This window comes from Polypterus senegalus, chromosome 16, assembly GCF_016835505.1.
Source record: "Polypterus senegalus isolate Bchr_013 chromosome 16, ASM1683550v1, whole genome shotgun sequence".
Taxonomy (NCBI): Eukaryota; Metazoa; Chordata; class Cladistia; order Polypteriformes; family Polypteridae; genus Polypterus; species Polypterus senegalus.
The window spans coordinates 24,283,631-24,300,122 of record NC_053169.1 but is presented as its reverse complement, the minus strand read 5'-3'; the positions used below and the strand labels follow the sequence as shown (position 1 = coordinate 24,300,122).

The 16,492-nt window shown below is 36.2% G+C and overlaps 1 protein-coding gene across 1 annotated transcript in view; it reads right to left on the bottom strand.

The window, feature by feature from the left end:
* The window catches only part of slc17a5 (solute carrier family 17 member 5), a 43,844-nt gene that overhangs the window by 8,885 nt on the left and 18,467 nt on the right, over positions 1-16,492 (bottom strand). The window contains 5 exon segments of the mRNA XM_039738661.1: positions 2,852-3,013; positions 5,798-5,916; positions 10,667-10,753; positions 11,350-11,437; positions 13,748-13,981. Of these exon segments, the coding sequence (XP_039594595.1) occupies positions 2,852-3,013; positions 5,798-5,916; positions 10,667-10,753; positions 11,350-11,437; positions 13,748-13,981 (690 nt within the window).

The following is a 16,492-nucleotide window of genomic DNA, read 5'->3' as shown; positions in this document are numbered from 1 at the left end:
GGCTATAACGCTTTTTCATATACATTCTTCAAAAGCTTCACTAAAGGCCCTGTCATACTGCATGACTGTTCCAGCGATTTTCTCTTGAAGAAGATTACATTTAAATATTCTTAGCAAGTTGGAGACAGTTGTGTAGTCTGACATACCCAGCAACTTAGTTCAACTAGTCTGCAATTTTTGTCTTAAACTGTCAGGGTGGGCTCTGTGTGTTCAGGAGTTAGGAACCAAAAAGTGCTCAACCAGCAGTACAAAGTATATAATGCAGCTATAAAGAATAAGGAATGCAAGTGTTTTGGACCTCACATGCAGAAGATGGGCTTGTTTTTCTGATATCTCATGTTTTATGTACCATAATAGTACAGTGGAAAAAAGGGGAAAAAAGGCACAGATTGTGGCTGAATTCACCATACCTGTAAAGTATTTATACAGCACCTTGCGACTTGTCACGTCTTGTGATTTCTAGTTGCGTAAGCTGACATTCTCAACTGATGAGATCATCAACTGCATTTATCAAATTTGACGTCCCCTCTTACTAGCTGTGTAATGTGCCACAGGCTTAATTCGTTTCACTTTCCATTCCTATTATTTTCAGCATTTCGTGTGTCACTCTATCCACTCCTTCTCCCTTTCCTGTGTTGTTTCAGATAAAGCAGTCTATTCCTTATCCAAGTTTGTAACGTGTAATTGAATGGGAAGTAAACAGTTTAAGAACTTAAAACAAGAGTAGGAAACTCAGATCCTTGAGGGCTGCAGTGACTGCAGGTTTTTGTTCCTGCCACTTTCTTAATAAGTAACAAAATTACACTGCTAATGGAGCATCCTTCTTTTGTCATTTTACTTCACTCTCTTAACTTATCCAACTTTCACTTTTACTTTATTCCTTAACCAAACACTACTGAAATGCTAAATAAGCTAAACAGATATCCAGCCAACTTGATCGTGTTTGCACCTGTGTGTCCATCTTACAACACTGGTTTTAATAAAATAATTGAAAACAACAAAGTGGAAGATCTAAGAAATAGTGCTCTTTTCCTAAAATGCTGGTGTGTTGCCTAGGTTGCCCACAGCTAGCATTGCATTCCTTGAACCGAGGACATCAATAGTCATGACTGAGAATGTACTGGACAATGAGGACACACAATTTTAAGAGTAGGTTCAAAATAGTGTAATGATTTTTATTTAAAAACTCATTAAAATCAGTGCAGTCCTTGAAGATTGAAACCAAAAATAAATAAATGCTTTCTATCATTAAAATTCATGAATAAAACTATTAGGTTTCTGCCAGCCCAGTTCTGATTCTGTTTCCCTTAGTTCAACTTGTGGGTCTTGCAGCTGGGCTGAGGCACCAAAAACTGCGGCCCTTCCCACCCACAATCCTTTGGCACCTGTCAGGACACTCACACCTGGACCTCTGTTTTTTGTATGCTATCCTCAATATCTATGGGATCCCTAGGATTCCCTCAATCACTCCCTGTTCCACCATAATGATCGGCAGGAGACAATCAACTCTTGGAACGCTGTTCCTCTTGCCCCCCTCATAGGGCCACCGACTGCTGCACCTCCCTTCCACCATGCTGGCTTACACTCCCAATTTTGCCTTTTCACACCTTGGTCTTTCATGTCCCACCCCCTTCTTACCTACCCAGGCTCCTTTTATACTCCTTGTGGATGCGGCACCCAAATTACAATCCAGGGACTGCTGATGTGAAACAACCAATCGCCTGCCTACTAACAGGTAATCAGCTCGCTTCTAAACTGAACCTGAGACATGATGCTTTAACTAAAAACCTGCACACAGCCACGGACCCCTAGCCCACTTCACCACAGTTGGATCAAGCGCTCAGAGATGTGGAGAGGTTGGGAGCATGTGCTGATTACAGTACGTTGTGCTCAGGAAAAAGAAAATCAACAGTTTTGAAAAAGACAGGTGTGGTAGATTGAGAGCAATAACAAGCCACAGAATTAAATAATTTGCTTTACTACTAGCAAGAATTAGCTTCTAATTAAGAAACTTTTGAGAGTAAAAATGGTGGACTGCCATTAACTGAGTATAAATTCATTGCTATTTACTTGCTTTGGGTGTTGGACTGCTGGCTGAGGAAAAAAAAACAATTAAAGGTTCTGTATTTTAAAACTTAATTAAAATTAGGCAAAAAATGACTGTTAATTTAGCAGCAATAACTGGTTACTAATTAAGGAAGAGGCTGGAATGACACCTGTAGTCATTATTGCCCTGCAGAATCAGAGATTGATACCCCTTGTTTAGGAATATAAAAAACATTTTGATTAGAATGTTCATCTCAACACAGCATTCACCTAATGAAACTTGAAGGTACCTAAAGCACCTCTACTCCGTGCACCATTACTCAATGTGATCTGGGATTCTGCAGAAATACTTCAGAAAATCTAAGTGAAATCTAACCTCAACCAATCTCCATTTATGCCGCTATGTCCATGTTGAAGAACATAATTTAATCACTTCATAATTTTAAAGAACATACTTTAATCACTTCATAATTTTAAAGAATTCTATCAGGCAGCTTCTTAATCTTTAGCACTGCTAAATACTACGCAAAAATGTGAAGAACACTGCACAGTCTATTTCAGATGAGGCCTTACAAATATGTGCACATCTTCAGTTCAGTTCACGTTGTAATAAAAATGTAACAAAATTACACAACCATACGTCCATTTTCCAGCTGGAGCCTATCCCTGCAAGCATCAGAGGCACAAGATAGGAACAATCAGTGGACAGGGCACAAGTTCACTGCAGAATGAACCCACACACACGGGTCTATTTAGTAACACCAATGTAAACAATTATCAAAAAGAGAAAAATAACTACGCTTACCTGTTGAATGTTGAATCCAAGAATGTTCTTCATATAAGTTGGCAATAATGTGAGCAGCGTGTAAAATGACCAGTTGTATGAAAAATGAGCCATCACTATTGCCCACAGCGGGACCGATTTTAAAATTGAACCCCAAGGTATTGTTTTGGTTAAATGAGGGATCTGAAAGGGCAAAAACAGAAAAAAGGAAGTTACAAGTAGCAATTAAAAGTGAAATGCAGCCATAAAAAAAAAATACTATTAGAACACAAGAAAAAATAACAAGCAGATGCTTAATTCTGTTTTACTCCAGAGATGCAAATTATAAAATGGAAAAGAGCAAAGAAATGTGTTTGAATTTGACTACTGACTCCCACTCAACCTTCAATGAGTAAATCTGTGTGTTTACCTAGTGGTGGACTACTTACTGTATTTGATCCAGAGTCGATTCCTACCTTGTGCTTAATAAGGCCAGAACAGACTCAAGCATAAAACAGGCAGTCAGTGTATTAAATACAATTAAAAAGCTGGTCATATGGTACTTACAGAATTTGTTTCAAAACGTACTGCAATGTGTATTTTTTTGTCCACTTGATAGCACTCCTTGAATTAGGTTTAAAGTGCTGTGTTATAAGCTTCTCAGTTCAACTGTAATTCTTAAATGTCTTGGGAAAATAAGCACTAGCAATATGCCAGATCACAATCTTTGCTCAGAGATTAAATATTTGCCAGGAAAATGTCATGAAGTTGTTCTAGTAAACTTTACTTTTATACTTTTTTGACCCTATATACAGTAGAAACTCTATACTGTATTATGTTGCACGAGAATCCAAAATTGTAGCAATCACTTTCTATAATGTGAGAAAATTACTTAGCACACAGTTTTCAATATGCTAATTATTAGCCTGAAAAGAGACACACAGCAGGAAGAAAAATAAAACATTTATTGGAAGCTTCATAATGAACACTCAGAAATTTTAAGGAATTACTTTTTTTTTTAAACTTGAAAGGAAACAATTTATAATATTTTACCATATTTTTTGTTATCAATCACTATTCTAATATTTTTAATCATTTTATTCATACCAATAATAATAATAATAATAATACATTTTATTTATATAGCACCTTTCCCATGCTCAAGGCACTTACAGAATATAAGAAAGAACGGCAGGGTATACAGTATATAGCATAGTACAAAGCAAATAAATAAAGTATATTAAGACAGTAAATTCAGAGAAAGCCTAACAGACAACAGAATTGATGGTCTAGCACACACATACAGGTTACATGAGCATCTTGGCAGAGAGGTATACTGAGAAAAGGGGAATGAAGTCAAGTAGAGCTAAAAGCCTTCCTGAACAGATGAGTTTTAAGTTGTTTTTTAAAAGATTACCATGGCACAGATTAATTCATATAATTGTCAAGTTATGTCCAAACATTTTGAATTCTGAATATTAAGACAGTCTATCTTAATAAGATACACCTAGTCATTAAAGCAAACAGATTTTCAAGCCCAGCAGCCAATCATGTGGCTGTAATGCAATACACTGTATACACAACATTCAGACATGGTCAAGAGGTTTAGCTGTTCAACCAAACCTTGGAACATATAGATAGATACTTTATTAATCCCAAGGCGAAATTCAGATAATCCAGCATCAGTATACTGATACAAAAAACAATATTAAATTAAAGAGTAATAAAAATGCAGGTAAAAACAGACAATAACTTTGAATAATGTCAGCATTTACTCCCCAGGGTGGAATTGAAGAGTCGCAAAGTGTGGGGGAGGAACGATCTCCTCAGTCTGTTAGTGGAGCTACTCCTCTGCTTGGAGATGACACTGTTTAGTGGATAAAGTGGATTCTTCATGACTGACAAGAGCTTGCTTAGCGCCCGTCGCTCTGCTACAGATGTTAAACTGTCCAGCTTCTTTCCTACAATAGAGCCTGCCTTCCTCACAAGTTTGTCCAGGCGTGAGGCATCCCTCTTCTTTATGCTGCATCCCCAACACACCACCGCATAGAAGAAGGCGCTCGCCACAACTGTCTGGTAGAACATCTGCAGCATCTTATTGCAGATGTTGAAGGACGCTAACCTTCTAAGGAAGTATAGTCGGCTCTGACTTTTCTTACACAGAGCATCAGTATTGGCAGTCCAGTCCAATTTGTCATCCAGCTGCACTCCCAGGTATTTATATGAACAGATAAATTGTAGGTGCTGGATATGGTTGTGTCAGCATCTCTGTAATGTGATTAGAAGAATTTAAACTATAACCATTAAACTACTTTGTTGCTGGGAAAATAAGTTCTATCACAGCAACATGTTACTTTGTACCATGTATTGGGGTGACCGTTGTGACAATGCAAACTGTAGTAAAATGTTTTGATGGGAGGTATATTTAGTTTGTATCAAGAAAGAGTGGGGAGGCACTGGAAATTTATTGTGACATGTTTGGGCCATATGTTATTAATACTTATATAATAACTGTATATATTTTTATAGCGTATCTTTGGTATGTATTTGTTATCCAAATATTTTTATTTTTCATTTTTCCTGGTCACTTTTATTTGTATTATGGTATCAGTCCATATAATAAATGTAAACTGATCATATACTGGAATGGGTGAGAGTATGCAAAGGCTTTACTTTTGTGTTACATACTGTAAATATTTAAAGTAAGCAGTTAGTCTGACAACAATAACTCTTAGTCTGCCTACTCCTGTTTAATCAGGCTTGACCAATGTTTTACAGCATTTTATGGCCTTTAAAGTTTTGCATGCTGGTGTGTTAATGTCTGAAGAAGAAAAAACATGTAAAATATGAAATAGTATGTCAAAAATTGACAATAGTTCTTTACTAAGTAAGAGTTTTACTGATTGGGAAAGAAGCATAGCTCTCAATAAAGCAGACACGCGAAAATTGCACTGAATACCAATAACTAAAGCAAGTAATATAACATACCTCATTTTTTAATGATGATGCAATATATTCTTTTTCCAACAGAGAGATTCTTCTGTGATTTTCAGGTGTATCACTTACTAAAATTGCCCAGAATAAAAACCATAAAATTCCAAGTGCACCTGTACAAAAATTGAAAGACCGTAAATTATTGTTACATATTTCTAAACAGACTAAACAATAATAATGAAAAATGAACAATGAAGTCATTATATATGCCCTGGCCTATAATTCCACATACTATATCTCTATGAACCTTGTTCTCTTAATAGTGTCTGGAGTTTGGCAAACTGTGGGAAATCACTGTGGAAGTTAAGCCACAGCAGACAAGATACAAGCAGTTTTCTGTTTTTGTAGTAGTACTCTGTACATGTAAGAATATTGACTCTATAAACCTGTACTTTAACTTGCTCACACCAACATATAGCAACAGGGAGTGCAAATGACATGAATGGACCTGAATAAAATCACATCATTTCAGGATATGGCACGATAACTCCTTTAAAATACAACACTGCCAACAGGAACAGAGTATGCAGATTAAAAATGACTGGAATTAAATTTGAAATGAAACAGACTGGCTTGTCAATTGATTATGACCCAATTGAGTTCAGAGTCGCGGGAGCAGAAGCCTATCCCAGCAGCATCAGCACACAACAGTAACAAGTCCTGGACAGATCGCCAGTCCATCATAGTTCACCCTCAGCATGTCTAGTTATAATAATAAGCATCACGCTGCAATAATACTGTGGGGCTTTAGCAAACTTTATTTCAACATGGTAAATATTGTTTTAGTATTTATTTCACTAATGATTTCAGTTTTGATGTGTGTGATTACACATGTGGTAGTAAAAACACAACCGTCTGTTCACTTCTTGAACCATTAGAAGTATGAAAAGTGCCAGAATCTATGCTGCTGGAATTCCTTTTTGTTTTGGAGGGTTATGGTTTTTGTAAGGAACATTACCAGTGACTATTTTGGGGGTGAAGTTAAGCACAACCATTCACAAAGAAGGTGGTTTGTTGAGGCATAGGACCAACTAATAATGATAAACGTTCTGGCACTTGGCTTAGATGTTTAATTGCCAATATAACTATAGTCTTCCAAAAAATGAATACAATAACATTTCATTGCCACATTGTGAGTTGCTATGGGTGTGTGAAAGTGGCCTGTGATAGCTGGAATGCTGTCATGGGTTTGTTAATATTTTGTCAAATGGCTCCTTACTGTATTTTTACTTCTCTCTTTACATTTTCAATTTTGTTAGCCCTATGACTTTTTGCAAATGTGTTCTAATTTTGTTACTCTGAATGTGATCACCAGTCAGAAGTTTCTTCAGAACAAATTCCATGTATATTTTAGAATTAGAATTATTATTACTGACATATTTAAACCAACGTTGAATTTTTAGTGTATTTGATTAGGTAAATAAGATTTGCCAGTCAAAACTCTGCCCAGAAATGTGTATGTTTCTGATAGAAAGTGATACCATTTTTATATTCCATTTACCTTGATTTAAAACTACATTACTGATGCTGCTAATGGCTATTACTGCTGGAAATGGCTGATTTTTTTAATTTATTATTGACATAGGACTGCCAAACCCCCTATGCAGCAGCCATTCCTTGCCAATAAAACAGCACTGAGTCTTCTCCTGTAACACCTGATAAGGTTGGAGAATAAAGAGCAGGAGATGTGAGACAGTTCCTCTTTACACCATTTTTCCATATCATCCAGGATCCAGGGTCCAAGGTCCTCTCTTGTGCACTCTCCTCTTCAGGTCACCCCACAGGTTTTCAATGGGACCTTGACATTGACATGGCAGAAGCTTTATTTTGTGTTTCTTTAACCATTTTTTGTTCATTGTGACATATGTTTTAGATCATTGTCTTGCTGGAAGATCCTACAATGATCCACTTTTAGTTTCTTGGCAGGCCAGATTTAAATTTAAAAATCTCCTGGTATTTCACAGGGTACCTGATGCCATGTATCCAAACAAGGTTCCCTGGGCCTTTGGAGAAAAAAAAAAAACAGCCCCACAACATTACAGAACCTCCATCATACTTTACTGTAGGGATCAGGTGGTTTTTGGTCCTTTCCCAGGCAAGAAGGTAACACTTCTAGTTGATTTGAACTTTTTAAATTATTGCCCTAACTGTAGATATCGGCATTTACAGGTTAGTAGCTATATTCTTATAACTCAGTCCTTGTCTTATGAAGGTCAACATTTCTCTCATTTAAATTGTGTGTTATCTTATCCTTCCCATGTTGATGAATTAATACAATAATCTGGCCTCTGTGCCTCTTCACATTTATACCCCAGTAAAACAGAAGTCATGGATTACTGCTTGAAAGTTTCTTCCCACTCTGAACAACTTAAAAAAGTCTGATACAAATGAAAAAAATGCTTCAGATACACTTTGTTCATAAGAATTTTTGGGGTTAAAAATAAATTTTCCTTGATGAGGGATTATTTTCTCTCAAGAGAAAAACAAACTTCAGCTAATGGTGCGAGATTAAGATAACTCACTAAAAATTACTTTTTTTTATAACCCCTTTTATTCATCTTTCCCAGGGGCACCAATAATTGTGTAAGGGACTATACTTTCTGCAGACTGAGTAGGGGCTCTGCTGGATAGTTCAAAAGACCCTTCATTCTGGTCATAAAAGCAGTAGCCAAGCTCTTTCATTAAACAACTTGCAGGTGTTTTATCTCTACAGGGATCAGCAAGAAATCCTTAAATCCCTAGCAGCTATTCAGCCGAAGAGAGAAAATGAATGGAACGATTACTGGCAAATAAAAATTTGCTTAAGTACAAGAAATGCTGACAAGGAGGTTTCCTAAAAAAAAAAAAAAACACCATAAAAAAAGGTGGTTTGCGAGAGACCAGCACCTTGCCCAGAATTTGTTTTTAGCTTTGTGCTGATGCTGTCAACACTATAGGTCCTGTATCTTAAAGATGAGTACGTGCGTTCAAAGAAATATTTACTTAAATTGACATCAAAAGTACTAGTTCTGTTTAGAAGATGAATACTAAAGGGAATCACATCTGCATTTGTATCTAAGAACATTCTTAAAAAATGGATCAATATTAAAATCATTCTTCTTCCATTACTGTGAAGTGCCTTTTTTGTCATAAAATTTATAAACTTGAGATTCAAAGCTTTACCTCTAAAGTGAACTTTTCACCAGATTTAAGGCAAACAAATGCCTGGCTCTATTTACTTTAAATTTAGTTGATATATTACTGGTCAGAAGTGCAATTCTATTTTAGTATATTGTTTTATACTGTATGTGTGTACTTTGTGCAATATATTTTTCTCTACTACTGCACGTAATGTTGTTATGGTGTCATGTATTGTATACTGTGTTGTTTAATTGTATTTACTTTGTTATGTGTATGGATGCAACATCAAGAGAAATTCCGAGCCACTCTGTTGCTCATCAATAAAGTTCAAGAGAGTACAAAAAGAAACCAAATGACTTGACCTCTTTAAAAGTATTTATATTACAAAAAAAAAAAATCAGAGCAAATGTGTTTAAATACATATTATTAATATAACAAATTCTGTCAAACTAATAGACAGTAGCCAGCCATCCTTACTCTTATCCTTCCCTAATGCTGATGGTTCTTTCCCTGTTTATTAAAGCCCCGATATTAAAAAGATGATTCAGAACATGGAAGAATGGCAAAAACCAAACTGCTATTACAAGAATAATTCAGTTTAATGTTTTACATGACATTCTTATCTTTGCCAAAACAAGTTTATTAATCTTTCACCAATTAAAAACGTAATGTAATATTCTACCTTTCCCCTGGGGACAAATAAACTTTGTGAGATTGATCGATCAATCCATCCATCCATCCATCTGTTCTCAAGAATTCCTGCTCTTCTAGGAAGTACTGTGCACTGCTCAGAATTTGTGAGAGACACAGAATGCTTGAGGAGGAAGTGTGGTGTGGGTAGGATGAACAATCCCATAATAAATGAAATTTCTGTTGTGAGGTATTTAAAACATCCAAGTACATGATAAATTCTTACAAAATGGCAAAACATTACTATTAATGAAATGTACGTCTCTACCAAATAATGTTATATACGCCTCCTTTCACAGCATGCAATGGTTTGAAGCTTATTTAACTAGCATATAACATATTGTACATTTTATCCTGGACTCTCTATTAACCACTGCAACAATATAGCATCCTCACAGCTGGAATGACTTGGGTTCAAATACTCACTCTGCTAATTTGTGTTTGCAGTTCCCTAAGGAAAATGGGTATGCAGTCATGCATGTCAGCTGCTAGCAGAGTGTATTTATAGGTAGGAAACTGCTAAACTTCAAGTTCATACTTGTCTTACTTCCATGTCTGACCAACAAGGTGTCACATTCAAGTACATTCATGTGCAGGATTTGTCTCATAGCTCTCATAGCTCTTTACTCCATCTTGTGGATGGAAAAGATGCAGTAATGCAAGCCCTGTAAATAAAAGCCGCAGCGACACAACCCTCATCTATAGGATTTTGACCTGCAATATATTTGTGGCTTTTAGACAGATTACTCTGCAATCAAAACATAGGTAGCAGGTTTTAACTCTCATGCAAACGATTTTCTTTGTGTCTCATTAACACAAGTCCTTATGCTTGCAAAATACTGGCAAATTCATTATTTGGGTATAAAAAAAAAAGCATTTTCTTAGTAGAATATTTAATTTCTTAACAAGTTGCCATTATTCCTAAAATTAAGATGTATAACTAGCTGACTAAAATGAATACAAAACCAACAATTATTAAATACCAAATAAAAAAAATAAAACATAAAAGTAATGAACATAATTTAAAATGTTATTGTATTATATTTTGGTTACCAAATATGTAGAATACAAATGTCCAGTCCAGATAAAAACAAATCAAGCCAGATACTGGAAGAGCAACTACAGTACCCAATTGTGCACCTGTAGGGAAAAAAGAAGGTAAATGAAGGAAAGTAAGTCATTCTGTACTCCAAATACATACAAAAACCTGGTGTGAATTTCTCAGACCAGTATTTATTAAAATAATTCTTGAGTACACAGATCTGTGCATTACACACAGCAGACATTGTGCAAGGTCATAATTCTCTTTTCATAATTTCGGAAACACAAAGCTGACGTTAACTTTATTAATTCGGATTTGTGTGCTCCTGCTGGGCACCTGTGACTTGTAAGTTGTTTAGGAAGAATGCATCAGCTAAAGAATGAATACAAATATATCTCAAACTAATTTAAATGGAATATTATTAAATCCAGAAGCCACATATTAAATTAAATTCCCCCTTCTACACATACTCTAATGTTCACTTTAGCTATAGTGGACACGCCCAACTATTCATTTATTTATTTTACAGTTACTAGTATATAATGTGTTCCAAATAGCATACCATCTACAGTAAATTATTTACTAACAAAATATCAGACTTTTTGAAATATTAAATCAAATTTTGAAACCAATTTTGAATAAAATAAGAACTATGCACAATTAATAGAGATTATAATAAAATGAACAGTATTACCTGCATAGGAGATTGAGAGGAGCTTGCTGCGCTCTAACGGAGGAGCCCATGAGGACCACATTGTATGCATAGCAGGAAATGTTACACCCTATTGGAAACAACAAAATATACTTAATTAAGAGTATATATCCTATTATTAACTATCACAAAGTTAGAAAAACAAGCCTTAGAAATCAGAATGTACAAAAGATGACACTGCCAGTTGCCAGTCAATCACAGTACATACACACCCCCTCAGAGACAGTTTAGATTAGACGATTAAAATAAATTAATTATCTGCATGTCTTTGGGCTGAGGGAGAAAAACCAGAGAATCTAGAGAAGAACTCATGCTCATACAGGGAGAATGTGAAATCGACACAGACAGCGAAAAAGCAGGAGTTTTAATTCCAGCACACTGCATCCAAGAGACAGCTGCCCTAACCATCCATCTCAAAAGTTAATTTCCTGATTGATGAAACTCCTGTAATGAGATGGTTTATTTCTCTTCTTATGCTAGCTACACAAAAATATGTCCATTTATGTAACACATTTTGCAAGAACGGTATACATTCATTACCAATATACAGTAAAAGATATCCAACACTGCAACAACAAATAAGGTCTAGGAAAATGAGCAACTACATGAAAGTGTTGAATTATTAACACTGATGTAAACACGTTTCCAGAAATTCTAAGGAACTGTTCTTGTCCTGAGCCATGTGACTGATACAGGAGATACCTCTGGTCTCCCTTATTCCTGTTCACCATTTCTGGTGCCAGCTTTTGCCAAGAAGCAATCCTGTTCTCTAATTTGGACATTTCAGTTGTATTATGTTTTATATTAGTTCATTAGTTCATGAAGTGCCCATCTAACACATAATGGTGTTTGTAATACTTTTTCAGAATTTTGTTCGGAAGTGTTTCAAAATTAAAACGCCTGCCCAGTTTATGTTATAGAAGTGTGCATTTCTTGAACTTGCTGCCCTCATAGTCCTAGAAAATCAGAATCAGTAGATTATTTTTTGTAGTTTATTTAACGTTACCTACTATTCTTAACAAAAGGGATACACTAAACAAGCTTAAGAAACTGTAGTGTCATGGGCCCAGCTTTGTATCACCTAGCTTGCTGTTTTTTTTACAACATCCACAGCTGGTCTCTAACATCTACAGCCTCCAGTATATTAAGATATAATTGGTAGCTCCAAAACAAGGTTTGCCAGTAAGGATTGTGCTGCAAAGTGTGGCTGTTTGCTTGCAGTGGTAGGCTATGGCAGAAGCTCTAGAGGTGAACTGGGTCCATTTTTTGATCACTCTTTGTACATTTAGGACCTACCAAAGGTCCTTTGTAGTTGATAAATGAAACTTCGGTACATAAAGTAACTTAAATGAGGGATTTCACATCCTAAAATTCAAATCCTTACACATACCTTGACCTAGATTCTTGAAACTTGAATGTATACAGATTCCCACTGTACCAATAATATAAAATTTAAAAAAGTAAATAGTACATTCGCCCATCTTCACATACGGAACAGACAGTGTCAAAGACAGATTTTAAAACAAATAGCTAAATATATAGCCCTCCAAGAAATTGGATTGGATCCATAAAAGTATTTTCTTTGCTATCAGGTCATTCATTTTTTCTTACTAATTTTCTAATGTTAACCCGCCTTATTAACACTTTGATGGAACGTTTTGCATACCAGTAACTATCCAGTCAAATACACATTTTGATTTTTTTCTTCTACTGCTAATTTATCAGTGACTTCCTGCTGTTCTAAAACTTTTTGCGGATTTCAGCTATTGTACTTTCCCTGTTTATTTATTAAGCTGCTGTCCTTCTAAAAAATGATGTGCAACTTTCTGAACACCCATAAATGCAAATCACCATTGATGGTTTGATATAATCCAAATCGTATTAAATAATATCATCTATTGTTGAATTCTGCTCTGCACTTGTAATATTTATACTGCATTATTATATTCTATTGAGGATTACTCGTGTTCTGTTCTGTGTATTGTATTGTATTGACCCTCTTTTTTGACACCCAATCTACCCCAAGGTTTCTTCCATTTTTTTCCCTACTAGGGTTTTTTTTGGGAGTTTTTCCTTGTCTTCTTAGGGAGTCAAGGCTGGGGGGCTGTCAAAAGGCAGGGCTTGTTAAAGCCCATTGTGGAACTTCTTGTGTGATTTTGGGCTATACAAAAATAAACTGTAATATATTACATTGTATATACCATGACAGGTAATGTTATTCACCATTTACATAACCCTACATATTAAATGTAAAACTTATAGGTATTTAAAAATGCACAGCTAAAGGTCACCTGTGTCCTGAATAAATGTCGCTGAGTTTTAGATAACCCTTGATGCTATGAACAAGAGGGACATTTACGAAAAAAACACTACAACCTACCTCTCCTATTCCTTCAAGAACTCTGACCGCTATGAGATATCCTGCTCCAAGATGTGCAGCCAGCGGAGTGAGTAGCGTGAACACTGCTGTACCCAGGATACCAATACCCAAAAACCATTTGCCTCCAAACTTCCTGGCCAAATATCCACCAGGAATCTGAGTGAATAAATAGCCATAGAAAAATGAACCAAGGATCCATCCTTGAGTATCTGCATCCCAGTCATACACTGGTGCCTGTAACAAAAATTAACATTAGTACTGAACACAAAGTTATACTTAAAAATGCATAGGACAGAGGAGAACAAAAGAAGAACAATTTAATTAGGCAGAAAAGTGATGGTCAAGTCTCTTCACATGTTCCATATTATCATGCCAAACAATTTACTCATGCAGTTTTGATTGTCAAACTGCTCATTACATAATCTCTTTACTCATTCATTCATGCTTCAGTGGCCAAATATGTGAATTACAAGTGTCTAGCATTTATGGTGCATTTCCAGTTTGAGACATGGGTTCCAAAAAACACAAAATCATGCCGATGGTGTGTGCATGTTGAATGCCTAGAATTTTCCTGTGAAATTAATTATCACTTCATCTAATGTTACATCTTGAGTTGATGAAGTTGGACTGGGCCATAGATGAAACCTGGACACCTTTGACCCAGAGTCTTAAATAACAAACAAACCAAGGGAAGAAAGATGTTTCTCTGAACCAGAGGAATTCAAAATCTCATAGTAGGTGATGGTTTTGGGTTTGAAGTTTTCTGCAGCACTCTAAGCCCCACATCAAATTAAAAAATGAAAAATTTCAAAAATGTGATACACATATGACATTTCCTACATAAAGCTATCATTTTGAAATTTTGATCCAATCACAATACATTCTCTATATGCTTTATATACTTGAACCAATCACAATACATTCCCCATGTATAAACCTTTAGCATGTGTGATTATCCCAGCAGAGCAAGATTAGCTGCTATAATTTTCCTTCCTTACTTGTCTACCATTTTATATAATAAAACTAACTGTGTTACCCAACCTCACCCAGGAAATTTCATAGGACAATGGCCTCTGTTGTAGTACTGCCAGTTAATCAAGATGTATCACAAGTACTATGTAACTAAATGAGTACTCTTTTGCATGCAATATTTGTATTTTTTTTTTTTTTAAGCCGGGGCTATTATTATTAGTTCGCTGACACTGCTTGCTTTTGAATATGCCACATACATTAGCCAATAAGTAAAGCAATTCAGCTGTAGATGGAATTTTCATTTTTCTACTAAATGACCTTTTTTTTTTGATGGAAACTATATTGTCTAGGTAGCTCCAGTACTATAGTATTATTATTTTAAATTTTATTATTATGATTTTGTCCTGAATGCCACAGTCAGACAATAAAGTTGTAACACTGGATCATGGTTTAATTTATTACAGAATTGATGTTAACAATCTGCACATTTGCGCAGCTCATACAATGAACCAAATGTTTTAAGCACTGTACAGGTGAAAAGAAATATCGTGAAACTTTTAAAATGTCCACTCCCAGTATGTTGTGGCCATGGACGATGCTTTTATTTTAGCTGCATAAGTATTTAAATTGATGAAGGCATATGGTCACTCCTGGCTTGTGTGCATCCAGGGCTTGAAGAAGGCCAGTGCACGATACCAGCACTTTCCTTTTTGTGCTTTCTGCAAAGGGACACCCAGGTTTCCACAATACTGAATGTACTGTTTCTGCATATGGAGAAACACTCATTGCCCGTTGTTCCAAGTATATGTATACAGGAGTTCTCAACAATCAAGTGGGACAAACCACCCCTCTCCACTGGAATTTGAATGTATTTTAAACTGCATTGTGAAGGGTAAGATGAAGCCAACAGAATAAGGAGCACTATGGATATTACAGAAGGGCATTTCATCTTCTACTTCTGTCTTCCTCCCCATTTACTTCTGGAGAACCTACACCAACTGACAGCCACATTGCCTGGCATGCACTTGAGCTTTACAGTGCTTTCGTCCTTCCAGGCTGGAGGCCTTCACTTGCATAACGACATAAGCCCCATTTCTCTGGGAGATCCCTTCTCCACACTCGGAAGCTGAAAAAAGATGCTGCAGATGTTCTATCAGATGGTTGTGGCGAGCGCCCTATTCTACGCGGTGGTGTGCTGGGGAGGCTGCATAAAGAAGAGGGACGCCTCACGGCTGGACAAACTGGTGAGGAAGGCTGGCTCTATTATAGACACAGAGCTGGACAGTTTGGCATCTGTGGCAGAGCGACGGGTGCTGAGCAGGCTGCTGTGAATCATGGACAATCCACTGCAAACACTGAACAGGATCATCTCCAGACAGAGGAGCAGCTTCAGCGACAGACTGCTGTCACCGTCCTGCTCCACTGACAGACTGAGGAGACCCCACACTATGCGACTCTTCAATTCCACCAGGGGGGTAAACGTTAACATTATACATAATTATTGTCTGTCTGTTATACCTTCATTGTTATCACTCTATAATTTAATATTGGTTTTTATCAGTATGCTGCTGCTGGAGTATGTGAATTTCCCCTTGAGATTAATAAAGTATCTATCTATCTATCTATCTAAAAGGGTGCTGTGCATTACCATAATCTACTCACTAATGTACTATTATCGACAAAAAAAAGGTGCTGCTAATTTCCTTTTCTAGAATAGCACAGAATTTCAATCTAATCAGTCAAAGAATTTCTTTGTAGATTTTGGGATATTGT